Source organism: Enhydra lutris, unplaced genomic scaffold, assembly GCF_002288905.1.
Source record: "Enhydra lutris kenyoni isolate GAN:26980312 unplaced genomic scaffold, ASM228890v2 scaffoldscaffold43, whole genome shotgun sequence".
Lineage (NCBI taxonomy): Eukaryota > Metazoa > Chordata > Mammalia > Carnivora > Mustelidae > Enhydra > Enhydra lutris.
The window spans coordinates 111911-134834 of record NW_019154127.1 but is presented as its reverse complement, the minus strand read 5'-3'; the positions used below and the strand labels follow the sequence as shown (position 1 = coordinate 134834).

The 22924-nt window shown below is 35.3% G+C and overlaps 2 protein-coding genes across 2 annotated transcripts in view; both read left to right on the top strand.

The window, feature by feature from the left end:
• LOC111155724 (listerin E3 ubiquitin protein ligase 1) overlaps positions 1-13076 on the top strand; it is a 68287-nt gene extending 55211 nt beyond the window's left edge. The window contains exons 26-30 of the mRNA XM_022516067.1: positions 5893-6064; positions 7131-7351; positions 8883-9077; positions 9949-10116; positions 10699-13076. Of these exons, the coding sequence (XP_022371775.1) occupies positions 5893-6064; positions 7131-7351; positions 8883-9077; positions 9949-10116; positions 10699-10761 (819 nt within the window). The 3' untranslated portion in view covers positions 10762-13076. The remainder of the gene's footprint in view (positions 1-5892; positions 6065-7130; positions 7352-8882; positions 9078-9948; positions 10117-10698) is intronic.
• A 3215-nt stretch (positions 13077-16291) lies between these two features.
• Positions 16292-22912, top strand: LOC111155766 (E3 ubiquitin-protein ligase listerin-like). The gene is made up of 5 exons (XM_022516151.1): positions 16292-16307; positions 17374-17594; positions 19126-19320; positions 20192-20359; positions 20942-22912. The coding sequence occupies exons 2-5, from the start codon at positions 17427-17429 to the stop codon at positions 21002-21004; spliced, it is 594 nt and encodes a 197-aa protein (XP_022371859.1). The 5' UTR covers positions 16292-16307; positions 17374-17426; the 3' UTR covers positions 21005-22912.
• Positions 22913-22924: the final 12 nt, after the last annotated feature.

Below are 22924 nucleotides of genomic sequence, written 5' to 3'. Positions count from 1 at the left end.
CCGCATTGGGCTCTCTGCTCGGCAGGGAGCCTGCTTCCTCCTCTCTCTGCCTACTTGTGATCTGTGTCAAATAAATAAATAAAATCTTTTTAAAAAAATAAATCATTGGGAATTTATCTTATTTGAGAATCAGTGTTTAGAGCCAGATTTGTGAAATGCTACCTATGTAATTCAAACTGTTAATCTCCAAGTGGTTAAAAAAAAAAAAAATCCTAAAATAGTTATTTTGCGGGGCGCCTGGATGGCTCAGTGGGTTAAAGCCTCTGCCTTCAGTTCACGTCATGATCCCAGGGTCCTGGGATTGAGCCCCACATCGGGCTCTCTGCTCAGCAGGGAGCCTGCTTCCTCCTCTCTCTGACTACCTCTCTGCCTACTTGTAATCTCTGTCTGTCAAATAAATAAATAAAATCTTAAAAAAATAATAATTATTATTTTGCCCAAATTATTCTAGCAGCCACTAGATGTCTCTGTTGTCTCATGTTTAGGAAGAAAGACCTAAATGTCTAGGAAGAAAGCTGGAACGCTGGAAAAATTTCCAGGTTTTCTTTTCTTTTCTTTTTTTTCCTTTTTATTCTTTAGGCAGATTCCCACTTAGAAAGTTCCAATTAAATGTTGATTGAATCAGTTAAATAAACTGATGTTTTTTTTAATATAAACAGTGGCTTTTTTGACAGGTTAATGCAATAAAGGTTTATTACCTTACATTTAAGGTGTGATTAAATATGGCATTCATTTCCAATGTGATTTTTCAGAATTCCTAAGTTATAACTTATGTTGTTGCTAATAACTCAAACCTTGGTACAAATAAATGAACATGAATGCATCTTTGCATTCATATATCTAAAGGGAAGATGAAATTACAGAGGCAACGATGATCTAGGCCAGCCACTTATGTTTGTGACTTGAGCTTGTTTTATTTGTTGGTGATGTATTTCAAGTAATCCTTTTGGGGCTTTCATATTTGTTTCTTAAAATATTGTTGATCTCTAAAAAATTACAGCAAACTGAGGCTTCCATGTATAAGAGTTTTGTTTTTATATCTTATATTCAGAAATTTAGAGAATGTCCATGCATCACTTTTTCCAGAATTGGGGTAAGGGGATAGTACAGCAGCATTTAGTGAGCCTGGAACTTGAACTGAACTATGACAGTTAAACCAGAATAACTCAATTAATAGCCTAATTAGATAAATCCTAAAGCAAACAGAATTTTTTTTTTAAGATTTTATTTTTTTATTTCTCAGAGAGAGAAAGAGCACAAGCAGAGGGAGAGGCAGGCATGCACTGAGCATGGAGCCCAATGCAGGACTCGATCCAAGGACCCTGGGATCATGTCCTGAGCCGAAGGCAGATGCTCAACTGATTGAGGTGCCCAGGCGTCCTGCAAACAGAATTTTTTAAAAAGCACTGTAATTGGTCCTAAATTTGGGCCTTTTAAAAACCTTTTTCTTAGGAAAATCAACAAATCCTACTAGTGAATCAGATTGAATTGGAACAAAGCCATGAGCTTCGTGTTTCATAGCTTTACTAATATGCTTTTCACATACTCTCAAATTTACTTATTTAAAGTCTACTGTTTGGTGTTTGTGCCATATTCACAGAATTGTGTAAATATCACTACTTTCTAATTTTAGAACATTTTCAACATCTGAAAAAAAAGAAACCTTTACCCATTGGCAGTCAGTTCCCATTTCCTTTCAGACCCTCCAGCCCCTGGTAGCCACTCTTCTGTGTTCTGACTCTATGGATTTGCCTCTTGTGGACATTTCATATATGTGGTCTTCTGTGTCTGGCATATTTCACTTAGCATAATGGTTTCAAATTCATGCATGTTATGGCATATATCCATACTACATTCCTTTTTATGGCTGAATAATATTCCATCGTATGATGAGTGTACCACATTTTGTTTATTCATTTATCCATTGATGGACATTTAGGTGGTTTTGACTTTTTGGTTGTTGTGAATAAAGCTACTGTGAACATTGTGTATGGATTTTTGGGTGGACATATATTTTCATTTCTCTTGTGTTGTATGCCTAGGGGATTTCTGGGTAATATACATGTGTTTTTAAAAGTCCGTTGATTTTTTTTTCAAGTTTTTATTTAAATTCCAGTTAGTTAACTTACAGTGTAATAGTAGTTTCAGGAGTAGAGTAGAATTTAGTGATTCATCACTTAAATATAACACCCAGTGCTCTCACAAATGCCCTCCTTAATACCTGTCACCCGTTTAGCCCATCACCCTACCCATCTCCGCTCTAGCAACCCTCAGTTCTTTATAGTTAAGAGTTTCTTGGGGTGGCTGGGTGACTCAGTCAGTTAAGCGTCTGCCTTCCACTCAGGTCATGATCCTGGACTCCAGGGATTGAGCCCTGCCTTGGGCTCCCTCCTCACTCGGGAGTCTGTTCATCCATCTCCCTCTGCCCTGCTCATGCGCTCTCTCTCAAATAAACAAACAAACAAATAAATAAGTAAATAATTTAAAAATAAATAATAAAATAATTCTGTAGCTTCCCATTTAAAAAAAAAATTTCTTGGCGCCTGGGTGGCTCAGTCAGTTAAGCGTCTGCTTTCAGCTAAGGTCTTGATCGCGGGATCCTAGGATCGAGCCCCACATTCTCCCTTTCCCCTTGTTCCTCCCCACTGCTCATGCTCTCTCTCTGTCAAAGAAAAAGAAAATCTTCTTATGGTTTGTCTCTCTTTCTTTTCCCCCTATGTTCATCAGTTTTGTTTCTTAAATTCCACATTTGAGTGATATCATATGGTATTCATCTTTCTCTGACTTACTTTGCTTAGCATTATACTCTCTAGCTTCATCTATGTTGCTGCAAATGGCAAGATTTCATTCTTCTTGATGACTGAGTAATATCCCATTGTATATATATGACACATCTTCTTTATCCATTCATCAGTTGATGGACATTTGGGCTCCTTCCATAATTTGGCTATTGTTGATGGTACTGCTGTAAGCATCGGGGTACATGTACCCCTTCAAATCTATATATTTGTATCTTTTGGGTAAACACCAGTAGTGCTGGATCGTAGGGTAGTTTTACTTATTTATTTATTTTAATGGAATGCAACAGTACTTTAGTTATTTCAGTGCTGCAGGTCAGTTGATCTGTGCCACCCACACAGACCTATTTTTCTTTGAAGATTACCTGACTTTTTTTGTTAATGTTACTGTTTTTTAGTAGGCTCTACACTCAACATGGGGCTTGAACTCACAACCCTTAGATCAGGGATTGTGTGTTCTACTGACGGAACCAGCTAGTCATCCCAGGGTAGTTCTATATTATCTCTTTTGAGGAACCTCCATACTGTTTTACAGAATGGCTGTACCAGTTTGCATTCCCACCAGCAGTAGAAGAGGGTTCCTTTTTATTGCACGTCTTTGCCAACGCTTGTTTCTTGTGTTTTTGATTTTTGCCATTCTGACAGGTGTGAGATGGTATGTCATTGTAGTTTTGATTTGCATTTCCCTGATGATGAGTGATATTGATAATCTTTTTGTGTGTCTGTTAGCCATCTGTATGTCTTCTTTGGAAGAATGTCTATTCATGTCTTCTGCCCATTTTTCAACTGGATTATTTTTGTTTTTTGGGTGTTGAGTTTTATAAGTTCTTTGTATATTTTGGATACTAACCTTTATCAAAAAAATCCATTGCTATGTATCATTAGTTTTTAAAAATTCTACTTCCAACCTTTTTTCTTTTAAATTCAGACTTAGGAGGTGGGAGAATAATTCAATGAAAAGTCATGTACCCTTTTCCTAGAGTCGCAGATACTTAATGTTACTACCTTTGAAGATTTACTTATTTATTTTTGGAGAGAGAGAGAGAGAGAGCACATAGTAGGGAGAGGGAGGGGAAGAGAGAATCTCACGCATACTGAGCAGGGAGCCTAACGCGGGGCTTGATCTCATGACTCTGAGATCATGACTTGAGCTGAAACCAAATTGGACGCCCAACCCACTGAGCAACCCAGGCATCCTAATGTTGGTACCTTTGTACATGTTTTCTCTGCATTTACTTTTTTCTGTTGATCTATTTGAAAGTTGCAGACTCATGATGCATTACAGAAAGTATTTAAACATGTGTCTCCTAAGAACAAAGACATGTTTCTATAAAAATGCATTGGTATAGTTATTATACACAAATTTAATTTTAATGCAATATCTAATTTGTATTCAGATATTTTTGGTTGTCCCTATAATGTCCTTTATGGTTTTGTTCCATCTCTATTGAGGATTTGATCAAGGATCATGTTTGTCATTTTTCTTTAACCCATAATTTCCCTATTTTTCTTTTCTTTATTGTCACTGAGGTTAGTTATTTTGTAGACTCTCTTAGGATGTGGATTTGTCTGATTGTTTCCTCATGATCAGTTTCTGGTTAATTTTCAGCAAGAGTACTTACTGCATGGTGGTGATGTATCCTCAGTGTGTCACCTCAGGAAGCATAGAATGTCTGTGTCCTTTATTGGTAATAGTAAGTTCAGTTACTCACAAAGGTAGTGCCCTCCAGATCTCTCCATTGTTAGGTACTTTGAGCAACATATTTTAAAAATAAATTCTGTATCCTGTGACTTGATACTTGTATTTGAGCATTTGTAGTGTTTAGAAAATGGAGTCTTACACCAAGAGGAGATATATGCTTTAGTGGGAAGAATGATTTTAAAACCTGTAGATATACTAAAGAGTTGCAAAGTAAATGTGAACATATAAAAACTGGGTTATTGAGGAATGAGTTCTAAGGCACACAGATGCCTGTAGTGCACCTAGTGGTGCCAGACTTTCCTATGTCTTAAAATTGTATTTTAACCCCTGTACAGTTAACGTATAGTATTGTATTCGTTGTAGGTGTACAGTATAGTGATCATTAAGTCTGTACATCACCCAGTGCTCGTCACAACAGGTGTGCTCCCTAATCCCCATCACCTGTTTCACCCACCCCTCACCTACCTCCACTCCGGTAACCTTCAGTGTTTGTCTCTATAGTTGAGAGTCTGTTTTTTGGTTTGTTCCTTTTTTTTCCTTTGTTTCTTAAATTCCACATATGACTGAAATCATATGGTATTTGTCTTTCTCTGACTTATTTTACAAGCTTTTCCTATTTTTTAAAAAAATAACCAGAAATCCATATACTTTTTTAAAGATTTATTTATTTCTTTTGAAAGAGAGAGTGTGTGTTTGTGCTTGTGGGAATGAGCGGAGGGCAAAGGGAGAGATTCTTCAGACTCCCCACTGAGTGGGAGCCTGACGCAGGACTCAGTCCCATGACCCATGAGATCATGACTTGAACCAAAGCCAAGAATTGGGCACTTACCTGACTGAGCTGCCCAGGCGCCCCAGAAATCCATATTTTTTAGTAAAATCCTCCTTTACAAAACAAGACCCCAAGACATTTTGGACTACTAGTTTGTGCTCTCTTTTCTAAAAGGATGCTGGAGTGTTTGATACAGGGTGAGGTCAGCCATAAAAGGATTAGTTTTAAGCAGGACTATTGTAAGATTAAGGACTATGGTGCAGAAGGGGTATGTGGAAAACTTGGGAAGAGAGGGAGCAAATCATCTGTGGGAGTAGATTTTCTTAGAGAAAGCAGAGGTGAACTTATTAATAAGGAGATAGTTTGAGAACGATGTTAGAATATGTCTGATAATGAGAGGATAGTGAAAACTGCTGTTTATGAAGAAAGGGAACAGTACCATCAGATGACTTGTTCAGAAAGTAAGAATGTGGCATATATTTTGTAGTACTCTTCCTTGTAATTCTAAGTCTTCAAATTAATACCTTTTTCATTGTGTTCTTGTATCTTGTACCATCTATTGTACTTTGATTTGTTCTTCTCACTGACTTGGTTTATAACAAAAATTCTTTACTCTCCACCAGCTTCGGGCACTGTACTCAATGTACCTCCGAAAAACAAAAAGTTTGAATAAATTGCTCTATCACCTATTCAGGCTTATGCCAGAAAATCCAACTTACGCAGAGACCGCTGTTGAGATCTCAAATAAGGATCCTAAAACATTCTTTACGGAAGAGCTCCAGTTGAGTATTAGAGGTCAGTAAGATGTGTGTTTGTGTTCTCTCTGGGAGTCTAGGTCCAGATTAGGTTGTATTTATTATGCTGTACTCTTCAGAGTTTGGAGAATAACCCCAAACATGTGTCCTGGCTATGAGAAGGTTGAACTGCACGATTTTCCATATTTGTCTAAATAGGACATATAGTTAAATCTTGTGGTAAGGGTAAGAAATCTATACATTTTTGAAGCTTTGTTTGTTGAGACTTATCATTTGTTCTGTAAGCAAATATTTGTTAGGTGATAATGTTTTGTAGGCCTGTAAATAAGTAGTCTTCAGTTGGGGAAACAAAGATGAGTTAAATTTATTTCCTTCACTCCAGGAGCTCAAATTTTAGCTCAGGGGATAAACATGCATGCATCTAGTTGTACTCCAGTGTTTTAAGTGGCTTCCTTAGAATTGAAATTTTTTTTAATGTCTTGGAGATGTGAGGAGAGGGTACTATGTCTTGCGAGTATTGAGATGGATATTCTAGGATTTTTGTATAACACATCAGTGAGGTCTGGGGAAAGTATAGGGACCAAACTCCTTTTCATAATTTATAAGAAGACAATCTTTAAATTTTTCCTTTTTTTTTTTTAAGTTAATTTATTTATAATCTCTATACCCAATGTGGGACTCAAACTCATGACCTGGAGATTGTGAGTTGCATGCTTCACCGACTGAGCCAGACAGGCACCCCTAAATTTTTCTTCCTTTTTATTTAACTTTTTTTCCTACTCCCTGGGCGTAGGTGGTTGGGGTTGTCCTTTTTAAGATATGTATGTTCCCCTTTTTTGTGATCTAGCTTGTGAGATAGAGAGTGCTATGTCTAGGCAGATTTTTCAGTGTCATTTGGGATCTTCTTTCTTTTCACTTCTTTTTTGCCATTCCAGTGATTCATTTTCAATGTGTGAGAGAAAGTAAATATTCTAGAGTTCTGGATTCTTCAGTATATTTGTTTTTTGATCTCTAGCTCTAGTGTTAAGGAATTAAAAATGATTTTCTGGTCTGTTATTCTATGTAAGAAATACATGTTACTAATTAAGAATTTGTTTTTTCCTCAGAAACATCAACTCTTCCCTACCATATCCCACACTTGGCTTGTTCAGTCTATCATATGACATTAAAAGACTTGCCTGCCATGGTTAGGCTGTGGTGGAATAGTAGTGAGAAGCGTGTTTTCAATATCGTAGATAGATTTACAAGCAAGTATGTCAGCAGTGTTCTTTCCTTTCAAGAAATTTCTTCTGTGCAAACAAGTACACAACTATTTAATGGCATGACGGTTAGTATTGAATTTTTTCCAGAAAAGTTGTTTGAATACTGGTTATGTCTATCATTTGTAGTGAGTATCATTACAATATTAACAATTGGTTCAGAATTTACAGAAGTTGTCTACTTTATTTTCTGATTCTTGGGTATCAAGTCTTAGTGTATAGATTGAAACAATGTTATAATTTCATTTATTCCCACCAAAGTTTTTGGACATTCATTAATTCGTTCAAAATATATATTGGAATACCTGTAGATTCCAGGCACTGTGTGTCAGTCACTTGGGAAATGAACAGTTTAGGGGTCAAATTCCTACTGTGTAATAAATATACATTCTAATAAAGGGAAAAGAGTGCTACCAGCATGTTTTTTGCATTGGAAACTGGAAAGTGGCTCATTAAGAGGAAGAGTGCTCTGCAGTCAGCGTGGGAAAGATTCATCTGACTGAGGGGGTTAGATGCACCTTTATGGAGGATGATTACTTTGAAGTGGGCAGGGTTGTGTTTTAGGGGCAGTGAGGAGAAAGGTGTTGTATATAGAGAGAACAGTATGGCAAAAGCAAAAAGCTTGGAGATGAGAGTTTAATTTCTGCGATTGCCCTAAGAAATGATGAATAAGCCAGCATTCATACAGAGCAGGATTCCTGAAGGTAAATAGAGAATCAGTTGCTTCCATGATGAATTAGGGCCATGTTGGGAAAGGCCTCAAATGATTATCTAAAATATTTGGTCCTATTTGGCCACTGGTAATTTTCCTTTGAGGCAAATGACACTGTCAGTGTAATAATTGGTAAAATTGCTCTGACTGCAATATATAGTATAGGCTGTTGGCATGGAGCTTGGGTTCAAATACGCAGTCAGGGGAGACGCACTGGTGTAGACATTGTGAATAACAAGGAGGGCCTGAGTGAGGCAATATCAGTGGGAATGTTCCATAAAAGGAGAGGTATGTTAAAAATCTTGTGATGATTTATCCAAACTTGTAGCTAGTTAATATCTGGGAGGAGGAGGAAGAAGGAAAAATTTAATATGATGCTCTGGCTTTTAGCTTGGAAATAGGACAGTCAGAAGAGTGCATGGGTCAAGCATGATAATTTGCGTTTTATGTTGTTTGCAGTGCTAGTATGAAAACTATAAATCTAACAGTTGATGGTTGACTTTAGAGCTCAAGGGAATTCTATGGCAGAGAAAGACTTAGGGGACTTCCAGATATAAATGATATTTGATACCACCCTGGGTATGGAAGAAAAGCAGTAATTAACTCATTCTGTCCTGGTCTGTTTCAAACTTACGCGACAAGCCTAATATCATAAAACATACTTTTTTATGAGCAGGATTTCTTTTGAAACTAACTTTGAATTTCATAAGAATCACAATAAAATGTCAGGTATATAATCCTGTGTATTAAATATCTCTTGTCCAGTAAACCAACGTGTTTACCTCTGTCTTTGAGTGAAGACTGACTGTTAATAGTCAAGCTATCAAGATGTGTTTTGAATGAAAGGAAAGAAATGTGCAAAAAGTATTACCTTTCCTGTGTTGCAGGTTAAAGCTCGAGCTACTACTAGAGAAGTGATGGCTACTTACACTATTGAGGACATAGTTATTGAACTTATAATACAGCTGCCTTCCAATTACCCCTTGGGTTCAATAACTGTGGAGAGTGGGAAAAGAGTAGGTGTGGCCGTTCAGCAGTGGCGGAACTGGATGCTGCAGTTAAGCACTTACCTCACCCATCAGGTAAGTCTCTGTGTGTACATTTGGCTTTCCAGATAGTCCTACCGACCTCTTTGAAAGGGCAGTAAGACTTGAAATATATCACTTCTGATTGAGGTTGGAAGAGATACTGTATTTGCTTGGGTCAACACAGATAAATGCCTGAATGACCTGAACCTACCTACTGCGCTGTTTTCCTTTTTAAAGTTCTGCATTTCTTTTTTCTTTTTGGTGTTTGAGAGGAGTTGACTTTACTCCACTGACATTGTGGATGACACAGAACTATACATGGTGTTAAAGACATTGTTTGAGAGGGAATCTTTTTGTAAGATACTGGATCGATGAATATCTTTGGAGCTACTTTTAGTCTAACATTTCAACTCTCCTTTTGTGATTAGAGAAATCCCAGTACTCTCAAAGATCTTTGACTTTTAAACATACTGTAGCTGTTTGCACGTTGAAACTATAAAACTTGATGTATTGGTGTAAAACCTTTCTTTCAGGTCTTTCTTTAGTGGACAAAATTCTATCTGGTTTCTAAAACTTGGAAGGTCATTTTAAAAACCAACATTCAGAAAACTTAGGAGATGTGAATATAGCCAGGAAGATTCTCTCTTTCTAAATTAAAATTTAGGGGTACCTGAGTGGCTCAGTTGGTTAAGCGTCTGCCTTCAGCTCAAGTCATGATCTCAGGATCCTGGGATCGAGCCCCATGTCATCGGGCTCACTCTCTCTCTTGTGTCTCACTCTCCCTCTCTCTATCTCAAATAAATAAATAAAATCTTTTTAAAATTAATTAGTTAATTAAAATTCAGCTTTAAAGTTTATGAAATTGAATAAAAATAACTTTGGTCTTCAGAGTCTATTTACTCTATTTTTTCCTTTTTGTTAACAGAATGGAAGTATTATGGAAGGCCTAGCTTTATGGAAAAATAATGTAGACAAACGTTTTGAGGGTGTTGAAGATTGCATGATATGTTTCTCAGTCATTCATGGTTTCAACTATTCTCTTCCCAAAAAAGCCTGTAGAACATGCAAGAAAAAGTTCCATTCAGCCTGCTTGGTAAGCCCAAAGAGAAATTAACTTATTTATATTTTATGTATATTTTTATGTATGATATCTAGAAAAGAAAATGATGTTAAACTCGTAATTGTAGTTAATAAGAAGCATATTAAAATGATTTTTCAAAATCTATAAAAAATAATTATTAATTTATGGAGACTGGTAGCATCAAAGCACTTTAATAAATGGGTGTTTTTATTATAGCTCTCTCACACAGTAGATGGTCCTGTCAGATCTAGACCATAAAGAAGACTGAAAAAACTAGGGCCATCTGGCCTTAGAGCTCTTTACTCTTTTTAAACATCATATTGAAAAGAAAGCTGCCCAGTATACAGTCGCTTCATAAGGAAGTCTTCCTGACATGTCTTAGTGGTTGGGTGGTGTGGGAGTCTAGGGAGAGAGAGTCGTACTGTAGCCTTTGGAAGTAATACTGAGTTGATTTTGGAGAGGAATGGGGGAAGCTAAAATTTTGGTATTCTCCCTTTTCCACTTAATCATTGTTAAGCTTACCTTGGATGTATATGTAAAATGACAGGTTTAAAAGGTTCTTTTAACATTTAAAAAAACATTTTTTTTTCCCAGTACAAATGGTTTACGTCTAGCAACAAATCCACTTGTCCACTCTGTCGTGAGACCTTTTTCTGAAAATTTTTCCTTCCATTGGAAGTGATCCTGAAGAAAATCAAACAAGGACTGTGGATCTGGATCCATCTTAAAGTGTTGATGGGAGGAGGCCAGTGAGCGTTACTTTTAAATAGGACCTTCTCTGGAAAATTATTTTGGTTAATGTAATGATCCTAAAATCAGGTTTACTTATCTTTAGATTGCTTTGTAAATGTTTGGAAACCTTTTCTTTTACATAAGAATATTACATATTTGAGAGAAAATATTTATATTAATAGTTTAATCTTTTTGTATATTTAAAAATAAATATGGAAATACCCTAAATTACAAAATTGGAATTTGTGAAAGCACTGTACAACTATATTATACTAAAAAGCCCACTAGGTTTGTTGACATATGTTCTAGAAGAGTCCCAAGTGAGGCCAATGAATTGAGAGGGTTGATTTATATCTACAGATATTTTAAGATTTATTTATTAGTTATTACAACAAAATTAATTAGTATTCTGATATTTGTAGATTATTTTAATGATAAAAATGAGGCTAAGCTATTAATATAGCTTATCATAAGCTATTTGAAGCATGCTCTGAAATCCTATATAAAAGAGTGTAAACTGAAATTTAAGGTGTCTCCATTAATCAAGGGTTATGAAATTCAGAAAATTAAATTCATGGCACTGAACTTTTGCTGTGGAAGAATTTCCGTTTGTTAGTGAAATTTGAATTGCAGTCTTGTCAGTGAGCTTATTACTCCATTTGAGTGAGTCTCTAGAGGGTATGAAGTTGAGAGAAACAGAATTAGATTATTTCATTCATGAAGCAGAGTGGTAGTTATCCCTCTATTGAGAGGGAAGAAATAAGTATTTCTGAAACTTAAGACTGGTGGAAAAAACAAAAATTTTTAAATGTTGTAGGAGGCTTTCAATTTTGTAAGCAAATTTTGCTATTCTTACTGGCCAAAGTTACACTAAATTAGAGATTTGGGGGAGCTTATTTTTTCCAGCCTTTACAAGTACAAGTTAATAATTTTAGTACTAAGTAAAATTCAGTATAATGGGCTGAAGTGGAATAGGTGAATATGTTCCATTTGCCACAGCACTGTTACCCTTAAAAAATTGTGCCCAAGTTATAAAAGTATGGAAGTTTGGAACTTGGAATAATTTTATTGCAGTCTTCCATTACATGGGAAATAGTAACATATCTGATAGCAAGTTTACTTGAAAGATCAGCTGATCATCTCTGTTGCAAATGTTTAATTGGCAAAAAGAAGTCATGTTAAATAAAATCACTGCTTACCGTCACCTGGGTAAAATGGTTATTATTGAAATAGGATGAATGTGGTCAGAGTATCATAGTCGAGAGTGAAGTATTATGCATGAATTATAGATCTCTTGAGTTGAATATGTAGATGGAGTGTCCTACCCAGTTTTGTCTGTCTCTTGGATTTTTCTCCCTAATGTTTATTATCTTATAGCCTTGAGACTCAAGGAGTCAGTGAGAACAGATAGCAAAATTCTACTACCTCTTCTTAACCCCTTTCTTAAAATATTCTCTATGTGTCTCTCTGACATAGTAATCCCGAAGGATTGTGTTACTCCTCTGTGAAAGTTGCACACTTTTCCTTTAAAAATGGTTTTATAATAAGACCTTGTTTATAACTTTTCCAATATTGGTACTTCTTGGCTTCTGACCCAGACCTCAAGTAGAACAGAAAAGGGAATAATGGAGCATTGTTTTTCCATGTTAGCATCTAGGGCATCAGGTTGTTGGTGAAACACTATAATTCAGTGGAATACCTACTCTTCATACTTAGGACTCTTAACACATTTCTTTGAGACTTGTAAATATAAGTGTAAAGCTTGTTACTGTTTATATGCTTAAGAAAAAGCTTTCCAGAATAAGACTGAAATTCAGAATATCATTGATTAAAGTTTTATTTATACAGCTTTAACAACTGCAGAGCATCCCTTAAAATTTTAGCATAAGGACATTAAAAATTGCATGAGATTCAAAGCCCATTAGCAAAATTATTAATTTAAAATCCTAATGTAAATTGCAAATTTTAGAATTTATTTTTAACTCTTATTTATCACATGTTCTAATGTATGTACATAAGTTTCTGTGGCTTAAATAATGTTATTATTTGATAAGTTTTTGTGGTGTGGATGATTGTTATTATTTGATTGTTATACCATATGTGCCCATTAAGATTCTTTTTAATTATAAAATATTTCAAATATACAGAGTAATAATAACAATAATATAAATGCCCTTGTGCTCCTCACAAACTATTTTGCCATATTTGCTTCTGATTTTTAAAGAAATAAAATCCTCCTCTTTTGTACTTCTCCCTGATGCCATCTCCTCTTTCCCTCCCTAGAGCCAACCTACTGTTCTGAAGTCAGTGTAACTTTTCCCTATATAAGCTTTTATATTTCCTCATGTATTTCTATCCATAAATAATACATAGCAGTTTAAAAATATATTTGTAATAGCCTATTGTATGTAATCTTTTATGACTTACTTTTTCACTCAACATAACTGCTGTTTAGTATATTAGTACTTGCCAGTTCATTTCAATTATTATTTTTTGTTATTTTGAGCGGCGCTGCAAGTGTACATCCTTGATAACATTTTCTCATGCAAATGTCCTAGATATTTTGGACATTTGCCCCCAAATGGATTTTTGGGTAGTTGATATGTATAGTCTGTGATTTTAGACCTTGTCAAGTTGCTCTCCAAAGTGGTATGCAAGTTTGTACTGCCAACAGTAAGGTAAGAGAGTTCTGGTTTTCTTGCCTCATCACCAATATTTAGTCTTCTCCAATTTTTAAGTCTTTCTAGTAAGAGCTGTGAGATAATAGCTTTTTGTTTTAATTCGTATATCCTTGGCTAAAAAGAACATTAGCTTTATTTCATATACTTACTGGTCATTGTGAATTTATTATCTATATGCCTACTTTTCTCTGTTACATGGCTGCTTTTAGTTTGTGGGTTGACTCTAATGTGGTTTGTAGCTGTCTTTAATTATATAGAAATTTGCAGTTAAATTTAGCCAAATTTATCATTTTCCTTTATGGTTGAGCCCTTTCTCTGTTAGGTTTTAAAAATTTATTACTTTCCTGAAGTCTAAAAAATTCTAGAGAAAAATTTTTTTCTAAAAAAATTTTCCTTCAAAAGGTATAAATTTCAAAATATGCCTAATTCACCCCAAATCAAATTTTGTGATTGTTTTAAGGTAGAAATCCTACCCCATATTGATAGCCAGTTCTCATAACATCTTTTATTAAACAATACTGCCCATTCTTCATTAACTTTATAGTGGCTCCTCTCTTATATTACCAAATCTTACATGTGCAATTTGGTTTCTGGACTCTGTATTCTGTTCCACTGGCTTACTTACCAGTGTCCATTCTACACAATTGTTTTAATTTAAAAAATAGCATTATAAATAATTTGAAGAGGAGTTAAGTAGTCCTCTACTCTTATTGTTCCAAAAATTTCCTTGGATAGCCATATCCTCTGCTATCCAAGTACTCCCCTTCCCTTGCTTGTTTATTATCATGGCTAGTTTGTCCTCAGCTGTACTATGTTGTTTTATGAAAGAAATTTGGTAAGTGCCCATGTTAAGTTTTATCTGGTGCAATAGGGTGGCTCTTTTGGCTTTGCCAGATCTTATCCTTATGGCCTTCCAACCCAGTTATTCTCTTTTGTTTCAAAATTGGAAACAAAAATTTTGTATATTTGTGATGGAATGCTTAAACTTCTCCATGAATTTGTCTTTTTGTTTTATAAAATTCCTTGCAAAAAAGACTTTGGGCTCAACAAGGTATTTAGCATGGGGGTCTGCTAATCTAAGAAATTTGATGTCTTTTTTTTTTTAACTCTGGATTTCTTTTTAAGGATAGCAGCTTCTTTGGATGGCACCAAAGCATCAAGTAACTTGTATATTTCATATCCAGATTTTATTAGGAGGTTAAGGAACCTCTGTTTCTGTGGCATTCCAAATTGATATGTTATTTCAAAAATATACTGGCTATTTACTCTTTTTAGCAATATGATATGTCTTATAAAATACTCTTAAGAAGAAACCTGTAAAAGACTGCAAGTTTATCCACTTGAGCCTATTTGGTTTGTTAGGTATGGTACTGGATTCTGAAAGACTCCGGTGTATTGTGTGTCCAGGTAATAGTCTTCCTTTTCATTTTTTAAAGATAAAATCTAGGGGCGCCTGGGTGGTTCAGTGGGTTAAAGCCTCTGCCTTGGGCTCAGGTCATAATCCCAGGGTCCTGGGATCGAGCCCCCTGCATCGGGCTTTCTGCTCAGCGGGGAGCCTGCTTCCGCCTCTCTGCCTACTTGTGATCTCTGTCTGTCAAATAAATAAATAAAATCTTTAAGAAAAAATAAATAACTAAAGATAAAATCCATTAATAAGCAGTATTCGTAAGAATTTAGTAGTGCAGTGTTCAGAATGTCTGTTCTGGGCATAGGCACTTCTTGAACTGCAGAACCATAATCATGGGATTCTTCATCAGCTAAAGATAATAGAATTAATGAATTTGGGAAGGCTATACCAGTGGATGGTAAAACGAGAAAGAGAAAGTGATAATATACTTTATGTGGTACCTCAGATTTAATATGCGTATTGATCTTGTACCTTCCAACCTTGCTGAACTAATTTATTCTAAGAGAGAGAGAGAGAGAGAGAGAGAGAGTGTGTGTGTGTGTGTGTGTGTGTGTGTGTGTAAATTCCTTAAGATTTTCTATTATATACAAGAGCATGTCATTGGCAGATAAGGAGTTTTACTTCTTTCCCAGTCTGAATTTGTTTTATTTCTTTTTCTTTTTCTGCCAGTGCAGCATCCCATTTGTGACAACCAAAAATTTCCAGATATTGCTAGATGTTGGTAAAATTGGCCCTAGAGAACCATTGCCTTAGAGCATGGACTAATTAAGCCCTACTGAATAAAAATATTATGTGAGCCACACATTATTTTAAGTGTTGCTAAGTAGCCACATTAAAAAAATGTAGGAAGGAATAGGTAAAATTAATTTTAGTAACATTTTAACTTGGTATCCAAAATACTATTTCAATATGTAATCAATATAAAAATTAGATATTTTACATTTTCTATATTCTCTTTGAGATCCAGTGTGTTATTTTAAATTTATAACACACTGCAAATCAGATAGGAGATTTTTATCAGAAATACTTGATCTGTATTTAGATTTCAGAAAATTTACATTTAAGAAAGTAAATTCACATACCTAAGTTTTCCAAACATACTTAAAAGTTTTCCAATAACTGGATTGCATATCCATTCTTTTTTTTTTCTTTTAAGAATTTTTTTTTAAGATATTATTTATTTGACAGAGATCATAAGTAGGCAGAGGCAGGCAGAGAGAGAGGGAGGCAAGCTCCCCGCTGAGCAGAGAGCCCGATGCAGGGCTTGATCCCAGGACCCTGGGATCATGACCTGAGCCGAAGGTAGAGGCTTTAACCCACTGAGTCACCCAGGCACCCCTGCATGTCCATTCTTTACGGAGAGCTCCAGTTGAGTATTAGAGGTCAGTAAGATGTGTGTTTGTGTTCTTTTTGGGAGACTAGGTCCAGATTAGGTTGTACTTATTATGCTGTACTCTTCAGAGTTTGGAGAATAACCCCAAACATGTGTCCTGGCTATGAGAAGGTTGAACTGCACGATTTTCCATATTTGTCTAAATAGGACATACAGCTAAATCTTGTGGTAAGGGTAAGAAATCTATACATTTTTGAAGCTTTGTTTGTTGAGACTTATCATTTGTTCTGTAAGCAAATATTTGTTAGGTGATAATGTTTTGTAGGCCTGTAAATAAGTAGTCTTCAGTTGGGGAAACAAAGATGAGTTAAATTTATTTCCTTCACTCCAGGAGCTCAAATTTTAGCTCAGGGGATAAACATGCATGCATCTAGTTGTACTCCAGTGTTTTAAGTGGCTTCCTTAGAATTGAAATTTTTTTTAATGTCTTGGAGATGTGAGGAGAGGGTACTATGTCTTGCGAGTATTGAGATGGATATTCTAGGATTTTTGTATAACACATCAGTGAGGTCTGGGGAAAGTATAGGGACCAAACTCCTTTTCATAATTTATAAGAAGACAATCTTTAAATTTTTCCTTTTTTTTTTTTAAGTTAATTTATTTATAATCTCTATACCCAATGTGGGACTCAAACTCATGACCTGGAGATTGTGAGTTGCATGCTTCACCGACTGAGCCAGACAGGCACCCCTAAATTTTTCTTCCTTTTTATTTAACTTTTTTTCCTACTCCCTGGGCGTAGGTGGTTGGGGTTGTCCTTTTTAAGATATGTATGTTCCCCTTTTTTGTGATCTAGCTTGTGAGATAGAGAGTGCTATGTCTAGGCAGATTTTTCAGTGTCATTTGGGATCTTCTTTCTTTTCACTTCTTTTTTGCCATTCCAGTGATTCATTTTCAATGTGTGAGAGAAAGTAAATATTCTAGAGTTCTGGATTCTTCAGTATATTTGTTTTTTGATCTCTAGCTCTAGTGTTAAGGAATTAAAAATGATTTTCTGGTCTGTTATTCTATGTAAGAAATACATGTTACTAATTAAGAATTTGTTTTTTCCTCAGAAACATCAACTCTTCCCTACCATATCCCACACTTGGCTTGTTCAGTCTATCATATGACATTAAAAGACTTGCCTGCCATGGTTAGGCTGTGGTGGAATAGTAGTGAGAAGCGTGTTTTCAATATCGTAGATAGATTTACAAGCAAGTATGTCAGCAGTGTTCTTTCCTTTCAAGAAATTTCTTCTGTGCAAACAAGTACACAACTATTTAATGGCATGACGGTTAGTATTGAATTTTTTCCAGAAAAGTTGTTTGAATACTGGTTATGTCTATCATTTGTAGTGAGTATCATTACAATATTAACAATTGGTTCAGAATTTACAGAAGTTGTCTACTTTATTTTCTGATTCTTGGGTATCAAGTCTTAGTGTATAGATTGAAACAATGTTATAATTTCATTTATTCCCACCAAAGTTTTTGGACATTCATTAATTCGTTCAAAATATATATTGGAATACCTGTAGATTCCAGGCACTGTGTGTCAGTCACTTGGGAAATGAACAGTTTAGGGGTCAAATTCCTACTGTGTAATAAATATACATTCTAATAAAGGGAAAAGAGTGCTACCAGCATGTTTTTTGCATTGGAAACTGGAAAGTGGCTCATTAAGAGGAAGAGTGCTCTGCAGTCAGCGTGGGAAAGATTCATCTGACTGAGGGGGTTAGATGCACCTTTATGGAGGATGATTACTTTGAAGTGGGCAGGGTTGTGTTTTAGGGGCAGTGAGGAGAAAGGTGTTGTATATAGAGAGAACAGTATGGCAAAAGCAAAAAGCTTGGAGATGAGAGTTTAATTTCTGCGATTGCCCTAAGAAATGATGAATAAGCCAGCATTCATACAGAGCAGGATTCCTGAAGGTAAATAGAGAATCAGTTGCTTCCATGATGAATTAGGGCCATGTTGGGAAAGGCCTCAAATGATTATCTAAAATATTTGGTCCTATTTGGCCACTGGTAATTTTCCTTTGAGGCAAATGACACTGTCAGTGTAATAATTGGTAAAATTGCTCTGACTGCAATATATAGTATAGGCTGTTGGCATGGAGCTTGGGTTCAAATACGCAGTCAGGGGAGACGCACTGGTGTAGACATTGTGAATAACAAGGAGGGCCTGAGTGAGGCAATATCAGTGGGAATGTTCCATAAAAGGAGAGGTATGTTAAAAATCTTGTGATGATTTATCCAAACTTGTAGCTAGTTAATATCTGGGAGGAGGAGGAAGAAGGAAAAATTTAATATGATGCTCTGGCTTTTAGCTTGGAAATAGGACAGTCAGAAGAGTGCATGGGTCAAGCATGATAATTTGCGTTTTATGTTGTTTGCAGTGCTAGTATGAAAACTATAAATCTAACAGTTGATGGTTGACTTTAGAGCTCAAGGGAATTCTATGGCAGAGAAAGACTTAGGGGACTTCCAGATATAAATGATATTTGATACCACCCTGGGTATGGAAGAAAAGCAGTAATTAACTCATTCTGTCCTGGTCTGTTTCAAACTTACGCGACAAGCCTAATATCATAAAACATACTTTTTTATGAGCAGGATTTCTTTTGAAACTAACTTTGAATTTCATAAGAATCACAATAAAATGTCAGGTATATAATCCTGTGTATTAAATATCTCTTGTCCAGTAAACCAACGTGTTTACCTCTGTCTTTGAGTGAAGACTGACTGTTAATAGTCAAGCTATCAAGATGTGTTTTGAATGAAAGGAAAGAAATGTGCAAAAAGTATTACCTTTCCTGTGTTGCAGGTTAAAGCTCGAGCTACTACTAGAGAAGTGATGGCTACTTACACTATTGAGGACATAGTTATTGAACTTATAATACAGCTGCCTTCCAATTACCCCTTGGGTTCAATAACTGTGGAGAGTGGGAAAAGAGTAGGTGTGGCCGTTCAGCAGTGGCGGAACTGGATGCTGCAGTTAAGCACTTACCTCACCCATCAGGTAAGTCTCTGTGTGTACATTTGGCTTTCCAGATAGTCCTACCGACCTCTTTGAAAGGGCAGTAAGACTTGAAATATATCACTTCTGATTGAGGTTGGAAGAGATACTGTATTTGCTTGGGTCAACACAGATAAATGCCTGAATGACCTGAACCTACCTACTGCGCTGTTTTCCTTTTTAAAGTTCTGCATTTCTTTTTTCTTTTTGGTGTTTGAGAGGAGTTGACTTTACTCCACTGACATTGTGGATGACACAGAACTATACATGGTGTTAAAGACATTGTTTGAGAGGGAATCTTTTTGTAAGATACTGGATCGATGAATATCTTTGGAGCTACTTTTAGTCTAACATTTCAACTCTCCTTTTGTGATTAGAGAAATCCCAGTACTCTCAAAGATCTTTGACTTTTAAACATACTGTAGCTGTTTGCACGTTGAAACTATAAAACTTGATGTATTGGTGTAAAACCTTTCTTTCAGGTCTTTCTTTAGTGGACAAAATTCTATCTGGTTTCTAAAACTTGGAAGGTCATTTTAAAAACCAACATTCAGAAAACTTAGGAGATGTGAATATAGCCAGGAAGATTCTCTCTTTCTAAATTAAAATTTAGGGGTACCTGAGTGGCTCAGTTGGTTAAGCGTCTGCCTTCAGCTCAAGTCATGATCTCAGGATCCTGGGATCGAGCCCCATGTCATCGGGCTCACTCTCTCTCTTGTGTCTCACTCTCCCTCTCTCTATCTCAAATAAATAAATAAAATCTTTTTAAAATTAATTAGTTAATTAAAATTCAGCTTTAAAGTTTATGAAATTGAATAAAAATAACTTTGGTCTTCAGAGTCTATTTACTCTATTTTTTCCTTTTTGTTAACAGAATGGAAGTATTATGGAAGGCCTAGCTTTATGGAAAAATAATGTAGACAAACGTTTTGAGGGTGTTGAAGATTGCATGATATGTTTCTCAGTCATTCATGGTTTCAACTATTCTCTTCCCAAAAAAGCCTGTAGAACATGCAAGAAAAAGTTCCATTCAGCCTGCTTGGTAAGCCCAAAGAGAAATTAACTTATTTATATTTTATGTATATTTTTATGTATGATATCTAGAAAAGAAAATGATGTTAAACTCGTAATTGTAGTTAATAAGAAGCATATTAAAATGATTTTTCAAAATCTATAAAAAATAATTATTAATTTATGGAGACTGGTAGCATCAAAGCACTTTAATAAATGGGTGTTTTTATTATAGCTCTCTCACACAGTAGATGGTCCTGTCAGATCTAGACCATAAAGAAGACTGAAAAAACTAGGGCCATCTGGCCTTAGAGCTCTTTACTCTTTTTAAACATCATATTGAAAAGAAAGCTGCCCAGTATACAGTCGCTTCATAAGGAAGTCTTCCTGACATGTCTTAGTGGTTGGGTGGTGTGGGAGTCTAGGGAGAGAGAGTCGTACTGTAGCCTTTGGAAGTAATACTGAGTTGATTTTGGAGAGGAATGGGGGAAGCTAAAATTTTGGTATTCTCCCTTTTCCACTTAATCATTGTTAAGCTTACCTTGGATGTATATGTAAAATGACAGGTTTAAAAGGTTCTTTTAACATTTAAAAAAACATTTTTTTTTCCCAGTACAAATGGTTTACGTCTAGCAACAAATCCACTTGTCCACTCTGTCGTGAGACCTTTTTCTGAAAATTTTTCCTTCCATTGGAAGTGATCCTGAAGAAAATCAAACAAGGACTGTGGATCTGGATCCATCTTAAAGTGTTGATGGGAGGAGGCCAGTGAGCGTTACTTTTAAATAGGACCTTCTCTGGAAAATTATTTTGGTTAATGTAATGATCCTAAAATCAGGTTTACTTATCTTTAGATTGCTTTGTAAATGTTTGGAAACCTTTTCTTTTACATAAGAATATTACATATTTGAGAGAAAATATTTATATTAATAGTTTAATCTTTTTGTATATTTAAAAATAAATATGGAAATACCCTAAATTACAAAATTGGAATTTGTGAAAGCACTGTACAACTATATTATACTAAAAAGCCCACTAGGTTTGTTGACATATGTTCTAGAAGAGTCCCAAGTGAGGCCAATGAATTGAGAGGGTTGATTTATATCTACAGATATTTTAAGATTTATTTATTAGTTATTACAACAAAATTAATTAGTATTCTGATATTTGTAGATTATTTTAATGATAAAAATGAGGCTAAGCTATTAATATAGCTTATCATAAGCTATTTGAAGCATGCTCTGAAATCCTATATAAAAGAGTGTAAACTGAAATTTAAGGTGTCTCCATTAATCAAGGGTTATGAAATTCAGAAAATTAAATTCATGGCACTGAACTTTTGCTGTGGAAGAATTTCCGTTTGTTAGTGAAATTTGAATTGCAGTCTTGTCAGTGAGCTTATTACTCCATTTGAGTGAGTCTCTAGAGGGTATGAAGTTGAGAGAAACAGAATTAGATTATTTCATTCATGAAGCAGAGTGGTAGTTATCCCTCTATTGAGAGGGAAGAAATAAGTATTTCTGAAACTTAAGACTGGTGGAAAAAACAAAAATTTTTAAATGTTGTAGGAGGCTTTCAATTTTGTAAGCAAATTTTGCTATTCTTACTGGCCAAAGTTACACTAAATTAGAGATTTGGGGGAGCTTATTTTTTCCAGCCTTTACAAGTACAAGTTAATAATTTTAGTACTAAGTAAAATTCAGTATAATGGGCTGAAGTGGAATAGGTGAATATGTTCCATTTGCCACAGCACTGTTACCCTTAAAAAATTGTGCCCAAGTTATAAAAGTATGGAAGTTTGGAACTTGGAATAATTTTATTGCAGTCTTCCATTACATGGGAAATAGTAACATATCTGATAGCAAGTTTACTTGAAAGATCAGCTGATCATCTCTGTTGCAAATGTTTAATTGGCAAAAAGAAGTCATGTTAAATAAAATCACTGCTTACCGTCACCTGGGTAAAATGGTTATTATTGAAATAGGATGAATGTGGTCAGAGTATCATAGTCGAGAGTGAAGTATTATGCATGAATTATAGATCTCTTGAGTTGAATATGTAGATGGAGTGTCCTACCCAGTTTTGTCTGTCTCTTGGATTTTTCTCCCTAATGTTTATTATCTTATAGCCTTGAGACTCAAGGAGTCAGTGAGAACAGATAGCAAAATTCTACTACCTCTTCTTAACCCCTTTCTTAAAATATTCTCTATGTGTCTCTCTGACATAGTAATCCCGAAGGATTGTGTTACTCCTCTGTGAAAGTTGCACACTTTTCCTTTAAAAATGGTTTTATAATAAGACCTTGTTTATAACTTTTCCAATATTGGTACTTCTTGGCTTCTGACCCAGACCTCAAGTAGAACAGAAAAGGGAATAATGGAGCATTGTTTTTCCATGTTAGCATCTAGGGCATCAGGTTGTTGGTGAAACACTATAATTCAGTGGAATACCTACTCTTCATACTTAGGACTCTTAACACATTTCTTTGAGACTTGTAAATATAAGTGTAAAGCTTGTTACTGTTTATATGCTTAAGAAAAAGCTTTCCAGAATAAGACTGAAATTCAGAATATCATTGATTAAAGTTTTATTTATA

Excerpts from the sequence above, each read along its gene's own strand:
- LOC111155766 (XM_022516151.1), top strand. The coding sequence starts at position 17,427 with ATGACATTAAAAGACTTGCCTGCCATGGTTAGGCTGTGGTGGAATAGT. Across the intron at positions 17,595-19,125 it reads AACTATTTAATGGCATGACG|GTTAAAGCTCGAGCTACTAC; the intron begins GTTAGTATTGAA and ends CCTGTGTTGCAG. Across the intron at positions 19,321-20,191 it reads GCACTTACCTCACCCATCAG|AATGGAAGTATTATGGAAGG; the intron begins GTAAGTCTCTGT and ends TTTTGTTAACAG.